This window comes from Cetorhinus maximus, chromosome 8, assembly GCF_964194155.1.
Source record: "Cetorhinus maximus chromosome 8, sCetMax3.hap1.1, whole genome shotgun sequence".
Taxonomy (NCBI): Eukaryota; Metazoa; Chordata; class Chondrichthyes; order Lamniformes; family Cetorhinidae; genus Cetorhinus; species Cetorhinus maximus.
In genome coordinates this window covers 124,823,330-124,844,052 of record NC_135886.1, presented here as the reverse complement: position 1 = coordinate 124,844,052, position 20,723 = coordinate 124,823,330, and the positions used below count along the sequence as shown (strand labels likewise).

At 40.7% G+C, this 20,723-nt stretch overlaps 1 protein-coding gene across 2 annotated transcripts in view; it reads left to right on the top strand.

Moving 5' to 3' along the window:
* Nucleotides 1-17,900, top strand: part of LOC144683942 (sorting nexin-12) — a 29,477-nt gene extending 11,577 nt beyond the window's left edge. The window contains exons 2-5 of one of the 2 annotated variants that reach the window (XM_078547551.1): nucleotides 11,345-11,440; nucleotides 13,528-13,652; nucleotides 14,322-14,412; nucleotides 16,473-17,900. In XM_078547551.1, the coding sequence (XP_078403677.1) occupies nucleotides 11,345-11,440; nucleotides 13,528-13,652; nucleotides 14,322-14,412; nucleotides 16,473-16,502 (342 nt within the window). In that variant the 3' untranslated portion in view covers nucleotides 16,503-17,900. The remainder of the gene's footprint in view (nucleotides 1-11,344; nucleotides 11,441-13,527; nucleotides 13,653-14,321; nucleotides 14,413-16,472) is intronic. The other variant, XM_078547552.1, reaches the window with a different exon arrangement.
* Nucleotides 17,901-20,723: the final 2,823 nt, after the last annotated feature.

Below are 20,723 nucleotides of genomic sequence, written 5' to 3'. Positions count from 1 at the left end.
AGGGGCGCAGCAAGTTCTGGAGCACAAGTTGTCAATACTATTACCGGAATATTGTCAGGGCCCATAGCCTTTGTAGTATCAAGTGCTTTTACCTGTTTCTTGATATCACATGGAGTGAATCGAATTGGCTGAAGACTGGTATCTGTGATGCTGAGGACCTCTGGAGGAAGCAGTGGATGGACCGTCCACTTGACATTGTCCACTTGAGATTGTAGAAAATGCTTCAGCTTTATCTTTTGCACTGATGCACTGGGCTCCTCCATCACCTGAGGATGGGGATATTTGTGGAGCTGCCCCCGCCATTGAGTTGTTTAATTGTCCATCACTATTCATGACTAGATGTGGCAGGACTGCAGAGCTTAGACCTAATCCGTTGGTTGTGGAATCGCTTAGCACTGTCTGTCACTTGCTGCTTGTACTGTTTGGCACGCAAGTAGTTCTGTGTTGTAGTGTCACCATGTTGACACATTTTTAGGTGTGACTGATGCTGCTCTTGGCATGGCCCCCTGCACATCCCATTGAATGGGGTTGATCCCCTGGCTTGGTGGTAATGTAGAGTTGGGGGGTATGCTAGGCCATGAAGTTACAGATTGTGGTTGAGTACAATTCTGCTGCTGCTGACCCACAGCACCTCATGGATGCACAGTCTTGAGTTTCTAGATCTGTTTGAAATCTATCCTATTTAGCATGGTGATCATGCCACACTACACGATGGAGAGTATCTCTGTGTGAAGATGGGACTTCTCTAAGGACTGGGCAGTGGCCATTCCTACTGATATAGGCATGGCGAGATGCATCTGCGGCAGGCAGATTGGTGAGGATGAGGTAAAGTATGTTTTTCCCTCTTGGTGGTTTCCTCACCACCTACTGCAGACCCAGTCTAGCAGTTATGTCCTTTAGGACTCTACCAGCTCGGTCATTGGACATTGAAATCTCCCACCCAGAGTACGTTCTGCACCCTTGCCACCCTCTGCTTCCTCTGAGTGGTGTTCAATGTGGAGTACTGATTCATCAGCTGTGGGTTGGGGGTGTGGTATGTGGTAATCAGCAGGAGGTTTCCTTGCCCATGTTTGACCTGAGACTTCATGGTGTCTGAAGTCTATGTTGAAGTCTCCTAGGGCGAATTCCTCCTGACTGTATACTACTGTGCTGCCACCTGAGTCTGTCCTACTGGTGGGTCCAGGCATTCCCCAGGGATGGTGGTGATGGTGTCTGTAAGGTATGATTCTGTGGCATGACTGTCAGGCTGGTTGACTAGTCTGAGAAGCAGTTCTCCCAATTTTGGTATAAGCGCCCAGATTTTAGTAAGGACTTTGCAGAGACTGAGTTTGCAGTTGTCATTTGTGGAGCCTAGGTTCTCTGTCTGGTTTCATTACTTTGAGACTTTTTTTGGTTTGATACAACTGAGTGGCTTAGGCCATTTCAGAGGGCCAGGTAAGGATGGCAGATTTCTTCCCCTGAAGGGCATTAGTGAACCAGACAATCGACAGTGTTCATCATTAGACTTTATTCCAGATTTTTATTGAATTCAAATTTCATCATCTGCATTACACTGGGTCTCTGGATTGCTGGTCCAGCAACAATACCACTACGCCACCACCTCCCCATAATGTGCTGATTATTTAGTCTTGTCCCCCCTCTTTCTCTAGCTTGCTCCAGGCCTAAAAATCTAGCCTCTTACACTAATCTACATTTCATCAGTTTGCATGTCAGGTTGCTAATCCTAATAATTTGGTGTCTGAATGAGGGTGTATCTACCACTGGGACAAAATCTCCAGGCTGACAAATGAGAAATATGTGGATAAGTTTTGAGACTGCAGCCCTGGAAGGATTTCAAAGTTTTTTTTTCTTTTAGATTTTAGCCATTGCAGGAGTATGTAGGAATGGGTGGCCAGTTGCAAGGATGTTGGTCTCTTTTTGCACCAGGACTATTTTTTCATTTCAGTCCTTCGCTACTTGTACTTCTTGCCATGTCTTTGTTACTTGTACATTCTGTTCTGTTACCTTGTAATTTTTTTATATCTAAAATTTCTGCTTTCCTATTTATGGGTAACTTGCTGAGTTTTCATCCTTTACTGGATTATCAGTTGCCTGCCTTTGTTCTAAAAAAAGGTTTTACAATGTTTTTCCCAGTTCTACAGAGAAATGCTGACCTGTCCTTTCGATGTTGATTGAACTTTGCATTATTCAATTTTTATCATTAATTGTCTCGACTGCTGTGAGAGGAAATGTACAGGCTTTGCTCTGCTTGTGGGGAAAATAAGATTTGCCCTCCCATTCTCTTTTAATGTAAAGGATTAAAAAATGTGCTTTAGCATTTGGCAATCATAGGAGCATTAATGCTGGTCTAAAGTGACTGTAGCCCTGCGTCTCCGTGACTTGCAGAGTCTGCCCACTTGGTGGAGACCAGTTTTGGGCTTTTATATATTAAATATAAGCCCACACCAGTCTCTCTGAATAGCCAACCTGTATATTTGTGTATCCTTACTTTTGAATTTCATTCCTGTATCATTATAGATTTTTGGTATTTGTTTTTTTTGCAGAGTACTGAATTTATATATACAAGAACTTCACTATTTAAAATATTACTTTGTGCAATACTATGTTGTTTGTAACTAAGAGCTGCTGGTTATACTGCACATTGGTGATACTACACTTATTGCTGGCCTCCAGTTGCCCTTGGAAAAATAGTATTTGGCTTTTTCTTTGACCTGCTCCAGCCTTTATGTTGACAGAGTTCGCATCATGAATTATGAAGAAAATTCCAGGATTTTAATTGGTGACAATAAAGGAATGCTGCTAATGTTTGCCAGATGGTGTGTGATGCTATTGTCCTGGTATCACTGCTTTTATTTTGCTTGATAGTAGAGGCTGCGGAGTCTAGAGATGCTGTTGAAGAAAGTTTGAAATATTGCTATGTATGGTTCAGATGGAATTGACCTTGCATTGCAGTTCTCCCATCCAGGTGAGCTGACTCTTTTCCATCGTGCTCCTGACTTAAAACTTGTAGATTGAGGCTTTGAAGGGTCAGGAGGTGAGCCACTAGGCAGAGTGTCCCACTTCTGCTCTGCTGATGTAGCCATGCTTTTTGATATGGCTGGTTCAGTCAAACCTCTGGTGGCCATCAAGATGTTGGGAGGGCTCTGGTCACAGTTCTGAAAGCCAGGCACAAATGTTACATGCCATTTCAGACCAAGTCTGCATTTTTTTCCAGGTTCTGCTATTGGTTGGTAAGGGCTGCCTCAGTGGAATTGTGAACTGAATAGAATGCTAAACTACTGAATAGCCTCACACTTTTTTCCTTTTTAATAGGGAGGTTATTAAAGCAGCTGAAGATAGTTGATTAACTCTTGCAATGATAATCTGGGGCTGCAATGATTGGCCTGACTTCCTGAACGATCTTAATACGTTGGCTATTACAACTTCATGCCTATGCAGGCTCATAGATTAGCTGTGAATTAGGTCCTAAGAAAACTATGCAGGACTACAATGACATCTATCAAAATATTGGAACCTCCCTTACAAGCTTGAACTAATTATGACTGTATAACTCTTCGTTATGGTTTAGTTAAGATAGGCATTTGATTTCCAAAAAGTTATTCATTTTGGAAATTCAGATAGTATTTTATTGTTAAAATAATTTATTGTAAATCATGCATAATGATGATGTTCAATCCTGAAGTCAATTTTCTAATGTATATTAAATGATATTTTTGCTTTCACCAAAAAAAATCCAGTCTCTCACTTTTTTCTTTTTGACCTGCAGTTGCATTTTGTTAGGGTTCCTTTGTGCCATATTTGGTCAAATGCTACCTTGATATTGATGGCAGTTAGACTATTATCTTATCAATGTGATGATGGGGTTCTTGGAGGCTTTGAGATTTTCCACTTGACACTTGGCTGGAATCCCTTGCAAAAGCGTCAGCCTTTTCTCTTAATGGCAACTGTACTTGCATAACTGTCCATCACTCTTCCCTGATTATAGTAGGGCTACAGAGTTTTTCAGTTGTGGGTTAAACCAGTCTAAATGGAAGACTAGTAAACAAGACTGCTAACCCACAACACTTCTGGCTGCTAGATCAACCCTTCAATTCTATCAGAATGGTATAGTGCTGTAGTATTAGGAGAGTCCCCTTATTTTCCAAACCTACTACCACCTAGAAGGGTAAGGGCAGCAGATGCAAATACATTGGAACACCACCACCTAGAAGTTCCCCTCCAAGCCACACACCAACCTGACTTGGAAATATATCGCTGTTCCTTCACTGCTGGGTCAAAATCCTGGAATGCCCTCCCTGACAGCACTGGGTGTACCTACACCACATGGATTGCAGCAGTTCAAGGATGTAATTGCATTGGAGGTGGTTCAGAGGAGGTTCACGAGATTGATTCCAGAGATGTGGGTCTTGTCTTTACGAGGAGAGATTGAGCAGTTTAGGCCTATACTCGCTAGAGTTTAGAAGGATGAGAGGAGATCTAATTGAGGCATATAAGATGCTAAAGGGGATAGACAAGCAGACATGGAGCAGATGTTTCCCCTTGTGGGGCATTCTAGAACGAGAAGCCATAGTTTTAGGCTACGGGGTGGTAGATTGAAATCAGAGATGAGGAGGAATTACTTTTCTCAAAGGGTTGTGAATCTGGAATTCACTACCTCAGTGCAGTGGATGCTGGGACGCTGAATAAATTTGAGGAGATAGATCGATTTTTAATTAGTGACAGGTTGAAAGGTTATGGGGTGAGGGCGGGAAATTGGAGTTGAGGCCGAAGTGAGATCAGCCATGATATTGAATGGTAGGGCAGGCTCGAGGGGCTGAATTGCCTACTCCTGCTCCTTGTTCTTGTGTTCTAAGAAGGTAGCTCACTGCCACCTTCTCAAGGGCAATTGGGGATGGATGATTAAATGCTGACCTCATTCCCAACACCCTCATCCCATGAATGATTTTTTAAAAAAAATATTTTCTTGTCTGTATTGGGCATTCCTACCAAGGATACTGAGGGCCTGAATTTGCAGCTGTAGGTTGATGAGGGGGTGTATCTTAAGTCGGTTACTTCATGTTGGTCCCTTCACCACCTGCCACACAACCAGTCTGACAGCATATCATAGGTCATTGTGAATGCCTGAAGAGTACCATTTTTTGCCTTTACTTCCCTTTAGAGCTTCCTCCAAATGGTGCTTCACATGAGTACTGATACTCTAATTGTAGGTGGCGGTCAGTGGGAGATTACCATGGGCTTCGTGGCCTGAAGATGTAAGTCCACGTTTAATGTTGTGGACTCCCAGGACTATGCTCAGCTGACTATAAGCAATTTTCACATTGCTTCCTCGCACCCCTCAGCCAACAGTGGGGCAGGACAAGACTATGAATGGTGATGAAGTCTTATGAATATGAGTGATCACAACTATCTGTCCGTTGCTTGTTTAATCTGTAGGAAAGCTGTCTCAACTTCTGACTTCAGATGTCAGTGAGAACTTTACACAGCCAGCTGGGTTGAATTGGCCAGCACCTAGCTCAGGAACTTGTTGAAATGAGCCAAGTAACTCCACAATAATTTACTTTTAAAATAAACAAGCCAGCAATGAGGTCATTTCAAAATATTAATTGACCATGTATCAAATACAAAAGCAAAATACTCTCTGCTGGAAATCTGAAATAAAAACAAATGATAGAAATACCCAGCAGGTCGGGCAGCATCTGTGGAGAGAAACAGTTTTTGACCTGTGAGTACTTTGGTTATTGCCTGTTCTTATATCATGTATCCAATAATCTCTCCAGAATTGTTAAAACACAGTAACCAGAAAAGTAAACCTGCTTAAATACTTCCCACTCCCTGGGTTTACTTTACTCTGGCAGCAGAACACTGGATTGTGGAAGACCATCTTTTAATAGTGTAAACACTGGTGACGTCAAGAGCTGGCTACTAGATTCCTGGAATTCAAAAGTCAATTTGCATGGACTAAGTGAAGGAATTTGTATTTATATAGGGTCTTTCATGATATCCAGATTTCCCAAAACACTTTTTTAATGGTGGATTGCTTAATTTGAGAGTTCAAGTTTTTAAAGAAAAAAAAGACTGGTTTACAGCCTAGGTCGATGTCTTGTGTTATGTTAGGCTAAGTCTTGATTTTGCGTAACTAGTTGCAAATATTGCATATGAAGTCAGTGTTGGAGGGGTGGATGGAGGCATTGGCTTTGCACTGTGTTCGCTTGTCCTGAAGGCACTCGACTCTGTTTCCTGAAATGCCAAAATCAATCTGATAAACACTTCTCCATTTGGGTCTGTCCAGGGTTTTTTCTTTGCACCCCCTCCACCAACACACATGTATTGGGATCCAGTTTGCAAACCTTGAAGTTAGCTTTCAGATTGCCTTTATATCAAAATTTGATGTCCTGTGGCGCAGGTTCCCATGCTCAGCTGGCTGTAGAATATTGCATTTGGTATGCTAAATCCTCCATGTGAACTACATGACCAACTCAGCAAAACTGAGTTCTGATGGACATGTCCTTTCAATGCCAAGTATGCAGCACTTTGCAAGAACCTCCTCATTGGGGATTTTGTCCTGCTACCTGATGTTGCAAATAGATCTCGGGCAAGTGAAGATGGAATGCTCCTGGTTATGTGTGATGCCAGTAGGTTGTCCAAGTCCTGCACCCATCAAGATGTGATGTAAGAGCCACTGCCTGGTTGATTTGGTCTTTGTTCTGAGACAAACTCCATGCTCTTTCCAAAGTCTGAATGTGAGCTTGCTTTTGTCAGGAAATGGTTAATTTTTTTAAAACGTGAAAGTGTTGTTGGAGAGGATACTCCCAAGATAGCAAAATTTCTGCACTGAATGGAGGGGTGCCTTGTTGATGGTGAATGTCGTGTCTTGGAGTATGCAGCCAGGGGTGGGTTGATACAAAATTTGTTGTCTTCAGACTTATTGTCAGGCCAAAGTGTTCTGAGGCTAGGGCAAAGGGATCAACAAGTAGCTAAATGTCCTCTAGAGTATGCACTCGGAGAACGATTCAAAAGTTCATTCCTTAACTGTTCAGTAACCTTTTGTGCAAGCCTTGAAGCTTTGCAAATTGAAGTTGCCAATTTTCCTGAATTGAATGTATACTCCTGTGTCAGATCTTTTGAGTGCATATCGTCAATGCAACGAGTATAGCCACTGCTATAGTGTAGGCCAAACGGCAGTCAGTTTCCATGCAGCACGATCCCATGAGCAGCAATAAAACAATTAGTGCTTTTTTTCCCCCCAGTAATGTTGGTTGAGGGGCAAGTATTGGGGAGAGTTGTCTTGCTCTTTGGATCTTATCTGCCCATGCAGGTGGGTGTGAGAGGCTCAGCTTATTTCATCTGAAAGAGGGCAGCTTGTGATAGTGGTTTTGTGTTAAAATCTCGAGTGCACTTACACCCACAACCTTCTGACTCAAGTGAGTGTACTTGTCGCTGACTCATCAAAAATGAATGTTTAAAGATTAGACATCATTGTCTCTGTGGAATAGGTGATCATCCAAGGTCTTACAGGAAGCACATCCTGCTTCCTGTAAGAACTTCATTCCATTTTCTTATTGTCATCACATCTATTACGACAATGGCACCTTCCACGTTGATGTTTGTCCTTTTCTTCTCAACCGAAGATTCCTCTTCACTCTGGTTGATGGGAGTCCTCTGCCAAGTCTGTTCCATTTATCTCACTCTGCTCTCATTCTTTACCATCCCACCAGACCATGATAGATTTTCTCTTGTCCTTGCCTTCCATTTCACCATTTCTGCCACTTGCAGTGCATTGTCATCTCCAAACACATCTTCCCCATCCTTTTTTAATATTGCAGAGGAACACCCTGGTCCGCTCCTTTTAATCATCCTTCTCTTACTCTTTCCCAGATAAGTGCAGAAGATGCAACACCTGTTTTAGCTCCACCCTTCCAACCATCCAAGGCCCCAAACACTCCAAGGTTAAACAGCAGTTTACTAGTACATATTTTGTATACTGGATTCGCTGCTCACAAGGTGGTCTCTAAATTGGGGTTTTGAAATGCCTCTGTTCAGCCTGTAAGCGTGACTTCATGTTTCTGGTTTGCCTTTCTTGAAATCTCAGCCCCACCCCCACAGTAACCTCTGTCCTTGGTCTCCAACGCTTCCAGTAAAGCTCAACATAAAAGATGAGGCACTTTACAGTCTCCTGGCCTCAACACAGAGTTCAACAATTTTCAGATTATAATCTCTGTTCCTGTTTTTTTTAGTGGCAGTTGCTCATGTTTTTGCTATGATCACTTATACCTCCTTCTAGATCTCTTTTTCATTTGTCCCAGTATCATTTTTACATTGTGCCACCATCCCTTTGTCATTTAAATTTCCTTACCTTGCATTCTATCTCAGACCTTCCTATGTAAAGATGAGCATTTATTTAATTTACTTGAATTTCTTCTAGTTGTTCTGCTTTAACATTGGTTCTTTCTAGTGTGCATGACTTTTGAATATGGACAAAGAATTGTTCTGTCCAAGAAATTCTAGGAACTGATGGAATATTAAGCAATTAATTTAAATTTGTATGAATTTCATTAGTGTTCCCCCCTATAGTCTGCCCCTAAGCATACGTTAAACTTCTTGCCAGATACTTGGTTGGCTTCAAAATAATTGCACGTGTTATATCTCTATACCCTTTCCCAATCCAGGTACTTGCACATTTTATGTACATTGAAGATAACAACATTTGGGCTCATCCACCCTACAGTTACAGCCAGCGCTCTTTTTTTCGACCAGCTAGAGCCTGGGCCATGCTTGAGATGTGTAGTAGAATATTTATAGTTGGTTCTCTTTTTTTTACTCTGCTGCTGCCCACCTAGCCTTCTCCCCACAATTTCTTCTTTGAATGCAAAGAACTTGTTTTCTGGGGAGAAAATGGGGGACTAGCTAAATTCTGGTAATTTTTAGTTTTGGGGGAAAAAAAAAATCAACCCTGTTTAAAAGCCGCCCACAATATCTCTGCACTAGCTTATCTCTGCCTCGCAAACCGTTGAATTGGGTGTGAGTTATATCAACTGAGCAAGAAGTTTTGAAATAAGCTGATGTTGGGAGTGATATAGCATTACTTAATTTTTCTCTCTCATAGCTCCTGTGAATTTTTTTTTTGGTATCAACTATATGCATAGTTAACATTTAGAAATCATATTTTTTGAACCCAGTTCACCATGAGCTCTTTTACACTAACTATTCAAATTTATTGTTTTGTGCAGATCTGTTCTACCATTGCTGTTGGTTAACTATTCTCTTTAAATGAAGAGATGCAACAACATAAGGATAACTGTAAAACTTGATCTTTTTTTCCAGCCAGAGTTCAAATGAATCCTTCAGTTGACATTTTCACAAACTTTGATCTGTACCAAGGCTTGCTTTGCAATTTTGGGATTATGGTTTGGACAAATGTAATGTATTATCAACTGGTGTAATGTATTAGCAACTGGTGTTGCTTTTATACTGTAGCTACGTCTGGGACAGCAAACTAACTTTTTTCTCCAACCCCACCCACCCCATGCATGCACAGACTGACTGTGACATAAGAGTTCAGAGTAGAGTTGCCATGATTTTGTATGTGGACAAAATAACCATTCTATGATTTCATATTCTTGGTCTCTTTCCTCCTCCTCCCCAATAATATTCATCTTGGAAGTATGGTGAACTGAGAAGGATAGTGATAAGACTTCAAGAAGACATAAGCTGGTGAGAAATATGAAGTGATTCATTGGTAGGCAGAGCCAGGAGGGATGATATAAACTGAAGGGTACAATTCTAAAAGAGCTGCAGGAGTGGAGGAATCTGGGGGTATATGTGCAAAAATCGTTGAAGTGGTTACAAAGCATCCAGAATCCTAGGCTTAATAAATAGAGGCATAGCATACAAAAGCAAGCAAGATATAATTAACTTGTATAAAACACTGGTTTGGCTTCTACTGGAGTATTTTTTTTGTCCAGTTCTGGGCACCACACGATTAGGAAAGATATGAGAGCATTAGAGAGGGTGCAGGAATGATTCATGAGAGCAGTTCCTGGGATGAGGGATTTCAATTATGAGGATAGATTGATGAATATGGAGCTGTTCTTCTTGGAGAAAAGATTGAGATATTCAACATCTTGAGTCTGGATAGAAACTGCTCCCATTGGCAGAAGGTAAAAGAACCAGAGTGATTGGCAAAAGAAGCAACAGCAGCATGAGGGAAACCTTATCTACACGGTGCATGGTTAAGCTCTGGAATGTACTGCCTGGTGGAAGCAGATTCAATTGAGGTCTTCAAAAGAGAAGTAGACAGTTATCCGAAGAGAAAAGTAGGGCTGCAGGGGAGTGGGGCTTGGTGAGTTGCTCTTGCAGAGAGCCAGAATGAACATGATGGGACTGAATGGCCTCCATTTATACTATAACCATTATGATTTATACTGTAGATGACCTTGAAGCAGAAACGGCTTGATGTATTGTAGGGAATAAGAGGAACTGCAAGAGATTGGCATCATGGAGTGGGTAGTGGATGAAATTAATCCATGTTGAAGGAATGCAAAGTCTCATGGATTTGATATGACCCTAAGACCTGTTGCAGTTATGTAGATTCTGATTTGTTTGAGTCAGTCTAGATACCATGAACTAATCCAAAACCAGATTGGAGTGGCTCAAAAGCAGTGGTAGGACATAAATGAAGTGATTGTAGCTCAGAGGACAATTAGTTGCAATGACTGGATCAAAAGATTGAGTTTCTAAAGGAGCAGCTGATGATGGTAGATTTGAGAGTAATGGAAATCCTGCCTGAAGAAAAGTATCGGGTTTAAAGGAGAGGTAGCTGGCAGGCTTACTGAAGAAAATTGGTCTGAAGATTGGGAGTGAAGCTGGTGTATAGGAGGGGAAGGGCCAGAGACATACCTTTGATTTTTGGAAGCTGATCACGAACTGCTTGAACCTAGAAACTGGTGATGGTGTATCATAAGATGAGGTTGGAGGATTTGTTTTTTCTCTTCTTTTTTTCCACCCCTTGCTCTCCCCATAACAAGAGTTGTAGTGTATACATTCAACATTCTTCAATCTTGACTTTCAGAAGTAAGGTGCTGTTGCCTTCCCCACCTTCCTGTTGATGGAATAACCCAGTAGTTAAGTAACCATTTCAATAGGTACTCAGTGCTACATTGGCTGTGCAATGTGCTATGTCACCTAATCATTTGTTTGTTGTATAGTGTGCCATCTATTACTGGCATAATTGATTTATATGCAGGATGTAAATTGTATTGGTATGACAATTGACTTGCATGTTGTAGAACTTGTAGGCCTGTGCATAAAAACGCAACCTTAAAACAGAACTGTTTCCCCTTTGCAGACAAATCTTCCCATTTTTAAGATGAAGGACTCGTGTGTGCGCAGGCGATACAGCGACTTTGAGTGGTTGAAAAGTGAATTGGAGAGAGACAGTAAGGTAATGGCCATAGGAAAGGTCGTTAACTAATTCTGAGAAAGTATATTGGGAGATTTATCCTATTGATGCTGCCAGTTAAACTTGACTCATTATTTGAAAGCATTTACTTCATAGGTGGAAAGTAGTTTTTTTTAAGTGAAAGTAAATAAAAGCTTGCAAGCAATGCTATAAATGGAGTATATATCATTTGAATGGCTTTGATTAGATAACTAGCCCTATATTGTGGTCAGTGGCAAAGCAATGGTGGGCAGACTTCCCTTTCCTGATTGCAATTTAAATATTGCTCTAAATCAAGGAGCTCTCCAGGTGTTGAGCAACGGTAACACCAGCAAGCTGGGGATACACCACACACAATGAAGTATTCTCAGACAGGAAACCATGAAGTTAAAAGCAGAATTCTTTAGTTTTTAATTTATAAATTTCAAGTAGTGAAATCAATGATTGTGATTAGATTAAGTAACTCACCACCTGACTCCCGAAAGCCTGCCCTCCATCTACAAAGCACAAGTCAAGAGTGTGATAGAATACTCTCCACTTGCTTAGATAAGTGTGGCTCCAACAACAATTGAAGCTCAACCATCCAGGGCAAAGTGGCCTGTTTGATCAGCATCCCATCCACCAACTTAACATTTACCCTCTCCACCACTGACACACAGTGGCAGCAAGGTGTACCATATACAAGGTCTACCGCAACAACACACCAAGGCTCCTTCAACAGTACCTTCCAGACCTGCAACCTCTACTATCTAGAAGGACAAGGGCATCAGATGCATAGGAACACTACCACCCCCCAAGTTCCCCTCATAGTTCCAAATTATGGTGGTGAGAGGCTATCGCCATCCCTTCACTCACAGATTCAAAATCCTGGAACTCTCCTCCCATCAAGTACCATGTGTACCTACACCACATGTACTGCAGCAGTTTGATTCAAGAAGATGGCTCACCACAATTCTACCTCATGGGCAGTTAAGGATGACCAGCAAATCGTGGTCTTGCCAGTGACACACTTCTTTCATGAAAGAATTTTTAAAAACTTGAAATATCAAATTTCCCCAAGGAATATTTCATGTAAAATTGGCTTTCCAGGGCCAGTGAGGGTGTTCAATAATTATGAACTTAGTACGCTGTTTAGAAACCCAGTTACACCTTACTCAATAAGGCGTAACTTTTTGTCAAGTGTTTTTGCAATCAGACTAAACACAGTGGGAGTTCTTATCAGTTCAAAGATTTCCCATGTATTACATTGAGGAAACCTGAACAGCGCACCCTCTGGGGTGGAAAAATACAGAATTGCTGACAGCAACTTCTCAATCTCTGCTTTATTCTGGCATGTGTGGACTCCTGCAGTTGCTATCAATTTCAGTGGAGTGTTGGCTGTGAACACTGACAATTTCACCATCATTGCTATTGCAAAATCCAGCCCAAGTCTCTCTCTCAGACCCGACTGTGTACTGTAATTTAACAATCCTGGCTTTTTTTTGTAATGCACATGCTCTTAAAGCGAGTGATGGTTTCTTTCAGCAGGAAGGGGCTCCCTTGGCATGGGGTGTGCTTCTAATAACCAACTAGTGACCCTACTACCTCCTCTTAGGTTTGCATGCAGTTGCTGCAAAAACAAGCATTTATAAATTGGATGTTTTTGTTTGCAAAAGCAAACAAAACTGCCTCAGGACAATCTTCCACAATTTTTTTTGTGCCTGCATTTTAGCCGTGCCAGAAACATTAGTAATGTGTAAACTGAGCAAAAGCATGAGTCCTGATATGCAGTGACACGATTTTCTGTCATGCTGATGGATGTTTGCTATCTGTATTGGAATTCTGGGTGACAGCAAACTAATGACCAGTATAAAATTAGTGAGTGATGTACAAATATTTCAAAGTTGTATTGATAAAAATCTTGCAGCATTCCAATCCTAGTGTGTAGTAATTTCTGCAAATTATGCTCTTTGGAGCTGGAGAAACATCCATTTTGAAACTGGGCTTTCATGAATAGATTTTTTTTTTAAAAAGTGCTTTGTAGTGGGAACTAGATAAGGGAATGTTCAATGCATTAAGGTATCTATATTTTTTTGTATAATTCACTGCAGATTGTTGTGCCACCGTTGCCAGGAAAAGCTTTGAAACGTCAGCTTCCATTTAGAATGGATGAAGGAATTTTTGAAGAGTCTTTTATTGAAGAAAGAAGAGTTGGATTAGAACAATTCATTAACAAGTAAATTTTGTGGCTAACTTCTACACATTTGCTTTAGGGAAGATTCTCTAATTCCATCCTCATTGCAGTTTCAGTACCTAGTCACGTGCAGTTTCATGTACCTTGTGCAAGTACAAGAATGTTTGGGCAGCCTCATGATGACCTGTCACATCCCTATCTTTCAATATCAAAAAAACTTATTGAGATTGGGTACAGTAGCCTCTAGCTACTGATCCTGGTATTGCATCATTACTGGTTGTCTTCCACTGTGATAAAAGACCTTGTAATGCCAAAACAGAAGCTTCCTATAGGCTATTGAGTACTTTTTTTCAAAATTGAGCTTTATAAGAGTAAATAGATCGTAGTAACCAGTGGAAACAGTGATAAAGTGGCTTAGATTTTATTTTTACCGGAGGAACGAAGGTAAAGTTTAATTTTGTTTGAAGTTGTTAGGAAATAGAATGCTTTTCCACAGGGAATATTGGGGTAGAATATTTAATTTTAAAAAGAAATTGGCTAAGCATTTTAAAGGAAGAATATAATGGGGGAAATGCCAATTAAGTAGCTCAATATTACAGCTCAATATTTAATTGTGATCCATATTCAGTGCTTTAATTAGCTGAGGCAGTTATTGAACACACAAATCATCTACATGTCTCTTTCCATGTTTAATTTCTCCCTCCTTTTTAGAATTGCAGGTCATCCATTGGCTCAGAATGAACGCTGCCTGCACATGTTCTTACAAGAGGAAAGCATCGATAGGAATTATGTACCTGGCAAAGTACGTCAGTAGGGCAACTGGGTGCTTTGGTCTTTCCTTCAGTGAATTACCTTTATTTTTACACTAAAAGTTAAATGTACTTTCATCTTATCACTTGCCTTTAATCCCAACTGTTCAAAAAGTAAACACTGCTGGTTTCATGACTATGATGTGGCTTTTTAACACCCTTCCAAACCCTCTGATTTCCAGCAGAGGCAGCATGAGGCCTGCACGTTCAGAAATGAGCATCAGGGCTTGTGCCATTGGTTTGTCTTGTCTTGACCTGAAAACCTGAGCCTACAATATCAGGTTGTTCAGGCTTTCCATTTTTCCCTTTTTTTTCCTCCTTTCTTCTGTTACATCTTCCACCCCAATCTCACCATGACTTCACTTGGAGGAAAATAAAAGTTCATTAAAGTTCAGCTCACAGACCTCTGGATGTTAAATACAATTTCTAATTTTTTGTATGGCTTGATGCAAATGGTGTTTAAACTTGTAACTGTTCATATTGTAACTGCTAAAGCTTATGTGACCTGCAAATGTTTGCTACCTTAAATACTTACTGGAGAACAATTTGTCTAAAGATTCTTAAGCTCTTCCTAAAGCTTTTCTTTAATGTTTTTCCCCTTGAAGATAACTTGATAGATACTTAAACCAATCCCACTCTTATCCTGAGTACATTTTAGCCCTTTTTTTTTTACCAGTGTACCAACATATTTTCTCTGTTCTGTGATGCACTGAATGGCTTTATACAGACTTGGTTTTTTAAGAGCACTGCAAATGGACATAAGTAGAATTGTAAGATGTCTAATCCCATTGAGATCTACAGTGTGTTTACAGCTGTGAGTATTTGCCTGTAACTAGGCTTTAATAAGTAAATTTAATCAACATAAAAATGTGGCAACCTCTGTCAATGATGAATTACACCCTAGATTTTATTTTACTTGGCCAAAAGCGAGAAGTTCTGCAGAATCCTAAATCAGACTTTTCTTTTAAAAAGAGTTAAACAATCAGGTGTGCTACAATTGTTCTCTTTGATGTACAGTTGCTAAGTGTTAAACCTTGCTGCAAAATGTATATAAGCTTTATTTAAAGTCTTGAGGTGCAGTGTCAACTTTGTGGTAAATGACAATTTGTTGGCTAACTGTTCTATCAAAGTTGATTGTTCACTCTTAAATATTCAGTAAGCTTCAATAACAAGTGTTTTAAAACATTCCTACTGATGTTGTAAAACTGAATTGAGGGGAAAAAATGTACTGGGAACAAGTAAGCTGGATATTGTGCAAGGAAATGTGTGGGAAATGTTATATTTGGCTCCAGGCATAGACTTTAAACTGCATCAGATTAATTTCTGGTTTCTAGCCTCCATTAGTTTTCTTAAATCCCTTGCATGTTCATACTCCCATATTGTATTTCCTTGTCACTTTTGTGTTCTGAACCCAGAAAAGTGAAATGCTGCTGCTTCAACTGGAATAAATCCTTGTGGAAACTGTTTCGTGATCACCTCTAGTACTCAGATTGTTGACCTTTTTTTATGTTCTCAAATACTTAATTCTTACGGAATGGGTGTGGTTGGTTTGGGATCTACTAGCTTAAATTTGAAGAGGGGAAATCTTTTTTCTGCAAGTCATTACTACAAGTTGTGGAGGAGTGCTAAAGCAATATTCGCATCGAGTTATTCCCTAAAATGTTCTAACGCTAAAGTAAAGTATCACTGGCATCTCTTGCCAGTTGCTGCCCTTTGATCACTGGCTATATTTGAGATTGAGCTACTTTCTGATTTTTGTTCTTTTGCTCTGCTACAAACTTGCTTCACTCCCAGGTGATGGTGTTCCAGGTAGATTATGATGCTATATGGACTGTCGATTTTTAATGAAGCTAAACAATTCACCACAACCAATTATTGGCCCCCTTAATTCATGAGTTCTGCATATGTTGGATATGTTTTTTTTAAAAAAAACCTGGGTGCAGAGAGTGTTGGTTGTTGGGGGGGTGGAGTGGTTGTGGCTCTGTCTACTTCAGTCAATAGTCTACTTCTGTTAAACTACCAATTTTGTGATTTTTGTTTTTTCCTAATCCAGATTCTGTGTAAGTGGACTACTAAAGACTAGTAGGGGAAGCAAATCTGAGTCACCTGCAGCTCTTTGGATGGAAAGGCTGTTAACCTGAAGAAATGACAATTGTTAGTCTCAATGTTTCGTTCTGTTACCCCTCTGTCTTGCTTTCTTCCCTTCCTTGTGACCAAATCCGCTTTACTTTCCTCTACTGCTTATAACTTAACTCTTGCATGTGGATAACTTTTGCAGATGACACGAGCACTTAGTCATACTGTCCATTTGGAATTCAGTAAAAAGTTGCAGTTTTTGTTTCCAACTCCTATCTGGGGAATGGTTTAATGAATATGATTCCATTTTTTTTTGGAGGGGTGTGAGCATTGGTGGGTAGCCGTGAGCAAAAAGAGACCTCAACTGCTTGGTACCTGAAGTGCATAGTCATATTATCTTGCCAGTTGTTACAGATTTATTCTTTGAATTGGAGCTTCCTTTTGGTGTATTTGCACAATTTGAGGTTGCCTGCTTTATCTTTGAAACTTGAGCTTGAAATGTGTGTTCTTCCATTGTTCCCTTGCAAATGGGTTGCTACTACACATTCCTCTAGTCAGGAGGTTTAAACTCCCATTAAAAGACCTTGGAATTTGAAGCCTTTGACAAAAGGGCTAGTGGAATTTGAATATAGCTTGTCTAGAGGAGGGAGGGCAACTTCATACAGTTTGTGAATGAAGATTCCTAAGATGAAGAGACCTCTGGACCTCACCAGCTTCATGATGAAATGAAGATGAGAGGTGAAAAGGCAGAAAACAACAATCCGCTTCAACTCATTGGGCCATCAAGAGATTGTGTTCTTAATAGTGTTGGACCACATGGGTTTGGTATAAGGACAGTCATAGTCAGGTATTCACGAGGTGCGGTTGTAATTGTAACAATACATTAACAGCTTATTGGGACTATAAAGTTTCTAGTCTTTGGAACACTACTAGATGTATATGAGACACAAACTGTGGGTGGGTACATCCATCCCTGACTGCCTTTAATGAAGACTACTGTTCTCGGAATAACATGTTGGGATGATACTGTACAATTATATTTGCCAAAGATCATTACAAAATGCAATCTGTATTTTTTCCCTCTGAAACCAGAAATGAATCTGTCTATTGTTAATATGGATATACTGGCATATGGAGCTGATAGTTGAATCTTTAACTTCAGCCAATGTTGTCAATAATAATGGTGTTCCACATAAGCCATTGCACACAAAGCAGAGTTCTTCATGTATTCATTCATTTGTCTCTGAATCACATTGGTTTTATTTTCATTTAGATGCTTTTGTATATGTCACTGGGAAAAATAACTCTTGCAATGTTAAACAGCCTTCTTGATCCAAAGTCATGTCTGATCTGTCCAAAATAATGTGTTCACTTATTGCATTCATATTAAACTACTGTAAAACCAGTTTCTGCAATTATTTTTTTCTTACAGGATGTGCAATATTTTTATTACAATAACATTTCTGAAAGTAATCTTGCAGTTAGGTTACCAATTGCCGTTGCAAAATCATTTACATGTGGATTTTCACATTTTATCTTGTCATGCAGCATACTGTTGCACTTAGTTGGCCAGTTTGATTCCTGGTAACAGTATTCAACCTTTTTTCCATTCAGTCACGAGCACAACCCCAAGCTTCTGGTTGCCTGTCATTTTAATTCTCCACCTTCCTGACATGCTGACCTGTCCTCTGACTGCTGCAGTGTTCCAATGAAGCTCAATGTAAGTTCAAGATGCAGCACCTCTTTAGGCATTTTACAACCTTCCAGACGCAACAGTTCAACTTCAGACAGTAATCTCTCCCCACTTTTTATATTTTTTATTATATATACTTTGGTCTTGTCTCTTGCTTTTTGCTTTCAGGTGGTAGCTATTCATCATTCTGTGATTCATTCATACCTCCTCAACACTTTTTTTGATTCTTCGGTTGTTCCATTCTTTGGTCCTGCATGACTGACACCTTTTGTCATTTAATCTGTTCCATCTTCCACCCTAATACAGACTTCCCTTTCTGTTGTTCCACCCTCCCCACTTGCTTAAAATCTATGTTTCTAACTTTTTTCTGATGAAAGTTCATTAACCTGTAACTTTAACTCTTTCTCTCTCTCTCTCTTGTAGATGCTGAATGACCTGAGTATTTTCAGTATTTCTATTTTAATTTGCTGGAACCGAACTATTCTGATAGATTTTTGCCTTTACAATTAAGTACAAATTGGCTTTAGCAAATAAAGGAAAAATTTTAACCCTAATCTGATCAGTAACATGAAATCTGGGGGAAGGTGGGAATAGGGCAAAACATAGAAAATCAGAATCACGGAGTGCAGAAGAGGCCCTTCGGCCCATTGAGTCTGCACCGACACATGAGAAATGTCTGTGACCTAATCCCATTTACCAGCACTTGGCCCATAGACTTGAATGTTATGACATGCCAAGTGCTCATCCAGGTACTTTTTAAAGGATGTGAGGCAACCTGCCTGCACCACCCACCCTCCCAGGCAGTGCATTCTAGACCGTCATCACTCTCTGGGTAAGAAAGTTTTTCCTCACATTTCCTCCCCCCCCCCCCCCCCCCCCCCCACCAACCCAAAACCTCCTGCCCCTCACCTTGAATTTATGTCCCCTTGTGACTGACCCTTCAACTAAAGGGAACACCTGCTCTCTACCCACCCTGTCCATGCCCCTTATAATCTTGTACACCTTGATCAGATCGCCCCTCTGCTCCAACGAAAACAACCCAAGTCTATCCAACCTCTCTTCATAACTTAAATGTTTCACCCCAGGCAACATCTGCGTGAATCTCCTCTGCACCCCCTCCAGTGCAATCACATCCTTCCTATAATGTGGTGACCAGAACTGTGCGCACTACAGCTGTGGCCTCACCAAGGTTCCATACAACTCCAACATGACTTCCCTATTTTTGTAATCTATGCCTTGATTGATAAAGGCAAGTGTCCCATATGCCTTTTTTACCACCCCACTAACTCGCCCCTCTGCCTTCAGAGATCTATGGACACACATGCCAAGGTCCCTTTGTTCCTCAGAACTTCCTAGTGTCATGCCGTTCATTGAATACTGCCTTGTCAAATTACTCCTTCCAAAGTGCATCACCTCACGCTTTTCAGGGTTAAATTCCATCAGCCATTTATCTGCCCATTTGACCATCCCGTCTATATCTTCCTGTGGCCCAAGGCACTCAACCTCACTGTTAACCACCCGGCCAATCTTTGTGTCCTCCGCAAGCTTACTAATCCTACCCCCCACATAGTCATTTATGTCGTTTATATAAATGACAAATAATAAAGGACCCAGCACAGATCCCTGTGGTATGCCACTGGACACTGGCTTCCAGTCACTAAAGCACCCTTCTGTCATCACCCTCTATCTCCTACAACTAAGCCAATTTTGAATCCACCTTTTCAAATTACTCTGTGTCCCATGTGCATTTGCCTTTACAAGTCTCCCATGTGGGACCTTGTCAAAGGCTTTGCTGAAATCCATATAAACTACATCAACTGCACTACCCTCATCTATACACCTGGTCATCTCCTCAAAAAATTCAGTCAAATTTGTTAGGCATAGCCTGCCTCTGACAAAGCCATGCTAACTATCCCTGATCAAACCTTGCCTCTCCAAGAGGAGATAATTCTGAAGGAGGGAATCTTTCTCCAATAGTTTCCCTACCATTGACGTGAGACTCACTGGCATGTAGTTCCCTGGCTTATCTCTACAACCCTGCTTAAATAGCGGAACCACAGTAGCTGTTCTCCAGTCCTCTGGCACCTCCCCCGTGGCCACAGAGGAATTAAAAATTTGGGTCAGACCCCCTGCGATCCCCTTGCCTCTATCAGCAGTCTGGGACACGAATCATCTGGATCTGGAGATTTGTCCACTTTTAAGCCTGCCAGCACTTCCAATACCTTGTCACTCCCTATATCCAGCCCTGTCAGAATTTTATTGGAAATATGTTCATTTGAAGTTTTGTGGTAGAGACGCTTGCTGACAAATGATGCATTTGTATTTAAGTCTTTTAAGTAACTGCATTGTTTATTTTTAGCAATTCCGTGTTTTATTTTTGCTGCAGATCTGCTTAGAGTTGCTAATTGCTCCAGGGTATGTTGTACAAGGTATGTTATAGTGATGAACACCCTTTTATACCATATAAAATGACATTCTCCTCCACTTAAACTCACCATTCACTGCATATCCTGGGAGATCGTCCTTAATATCTCC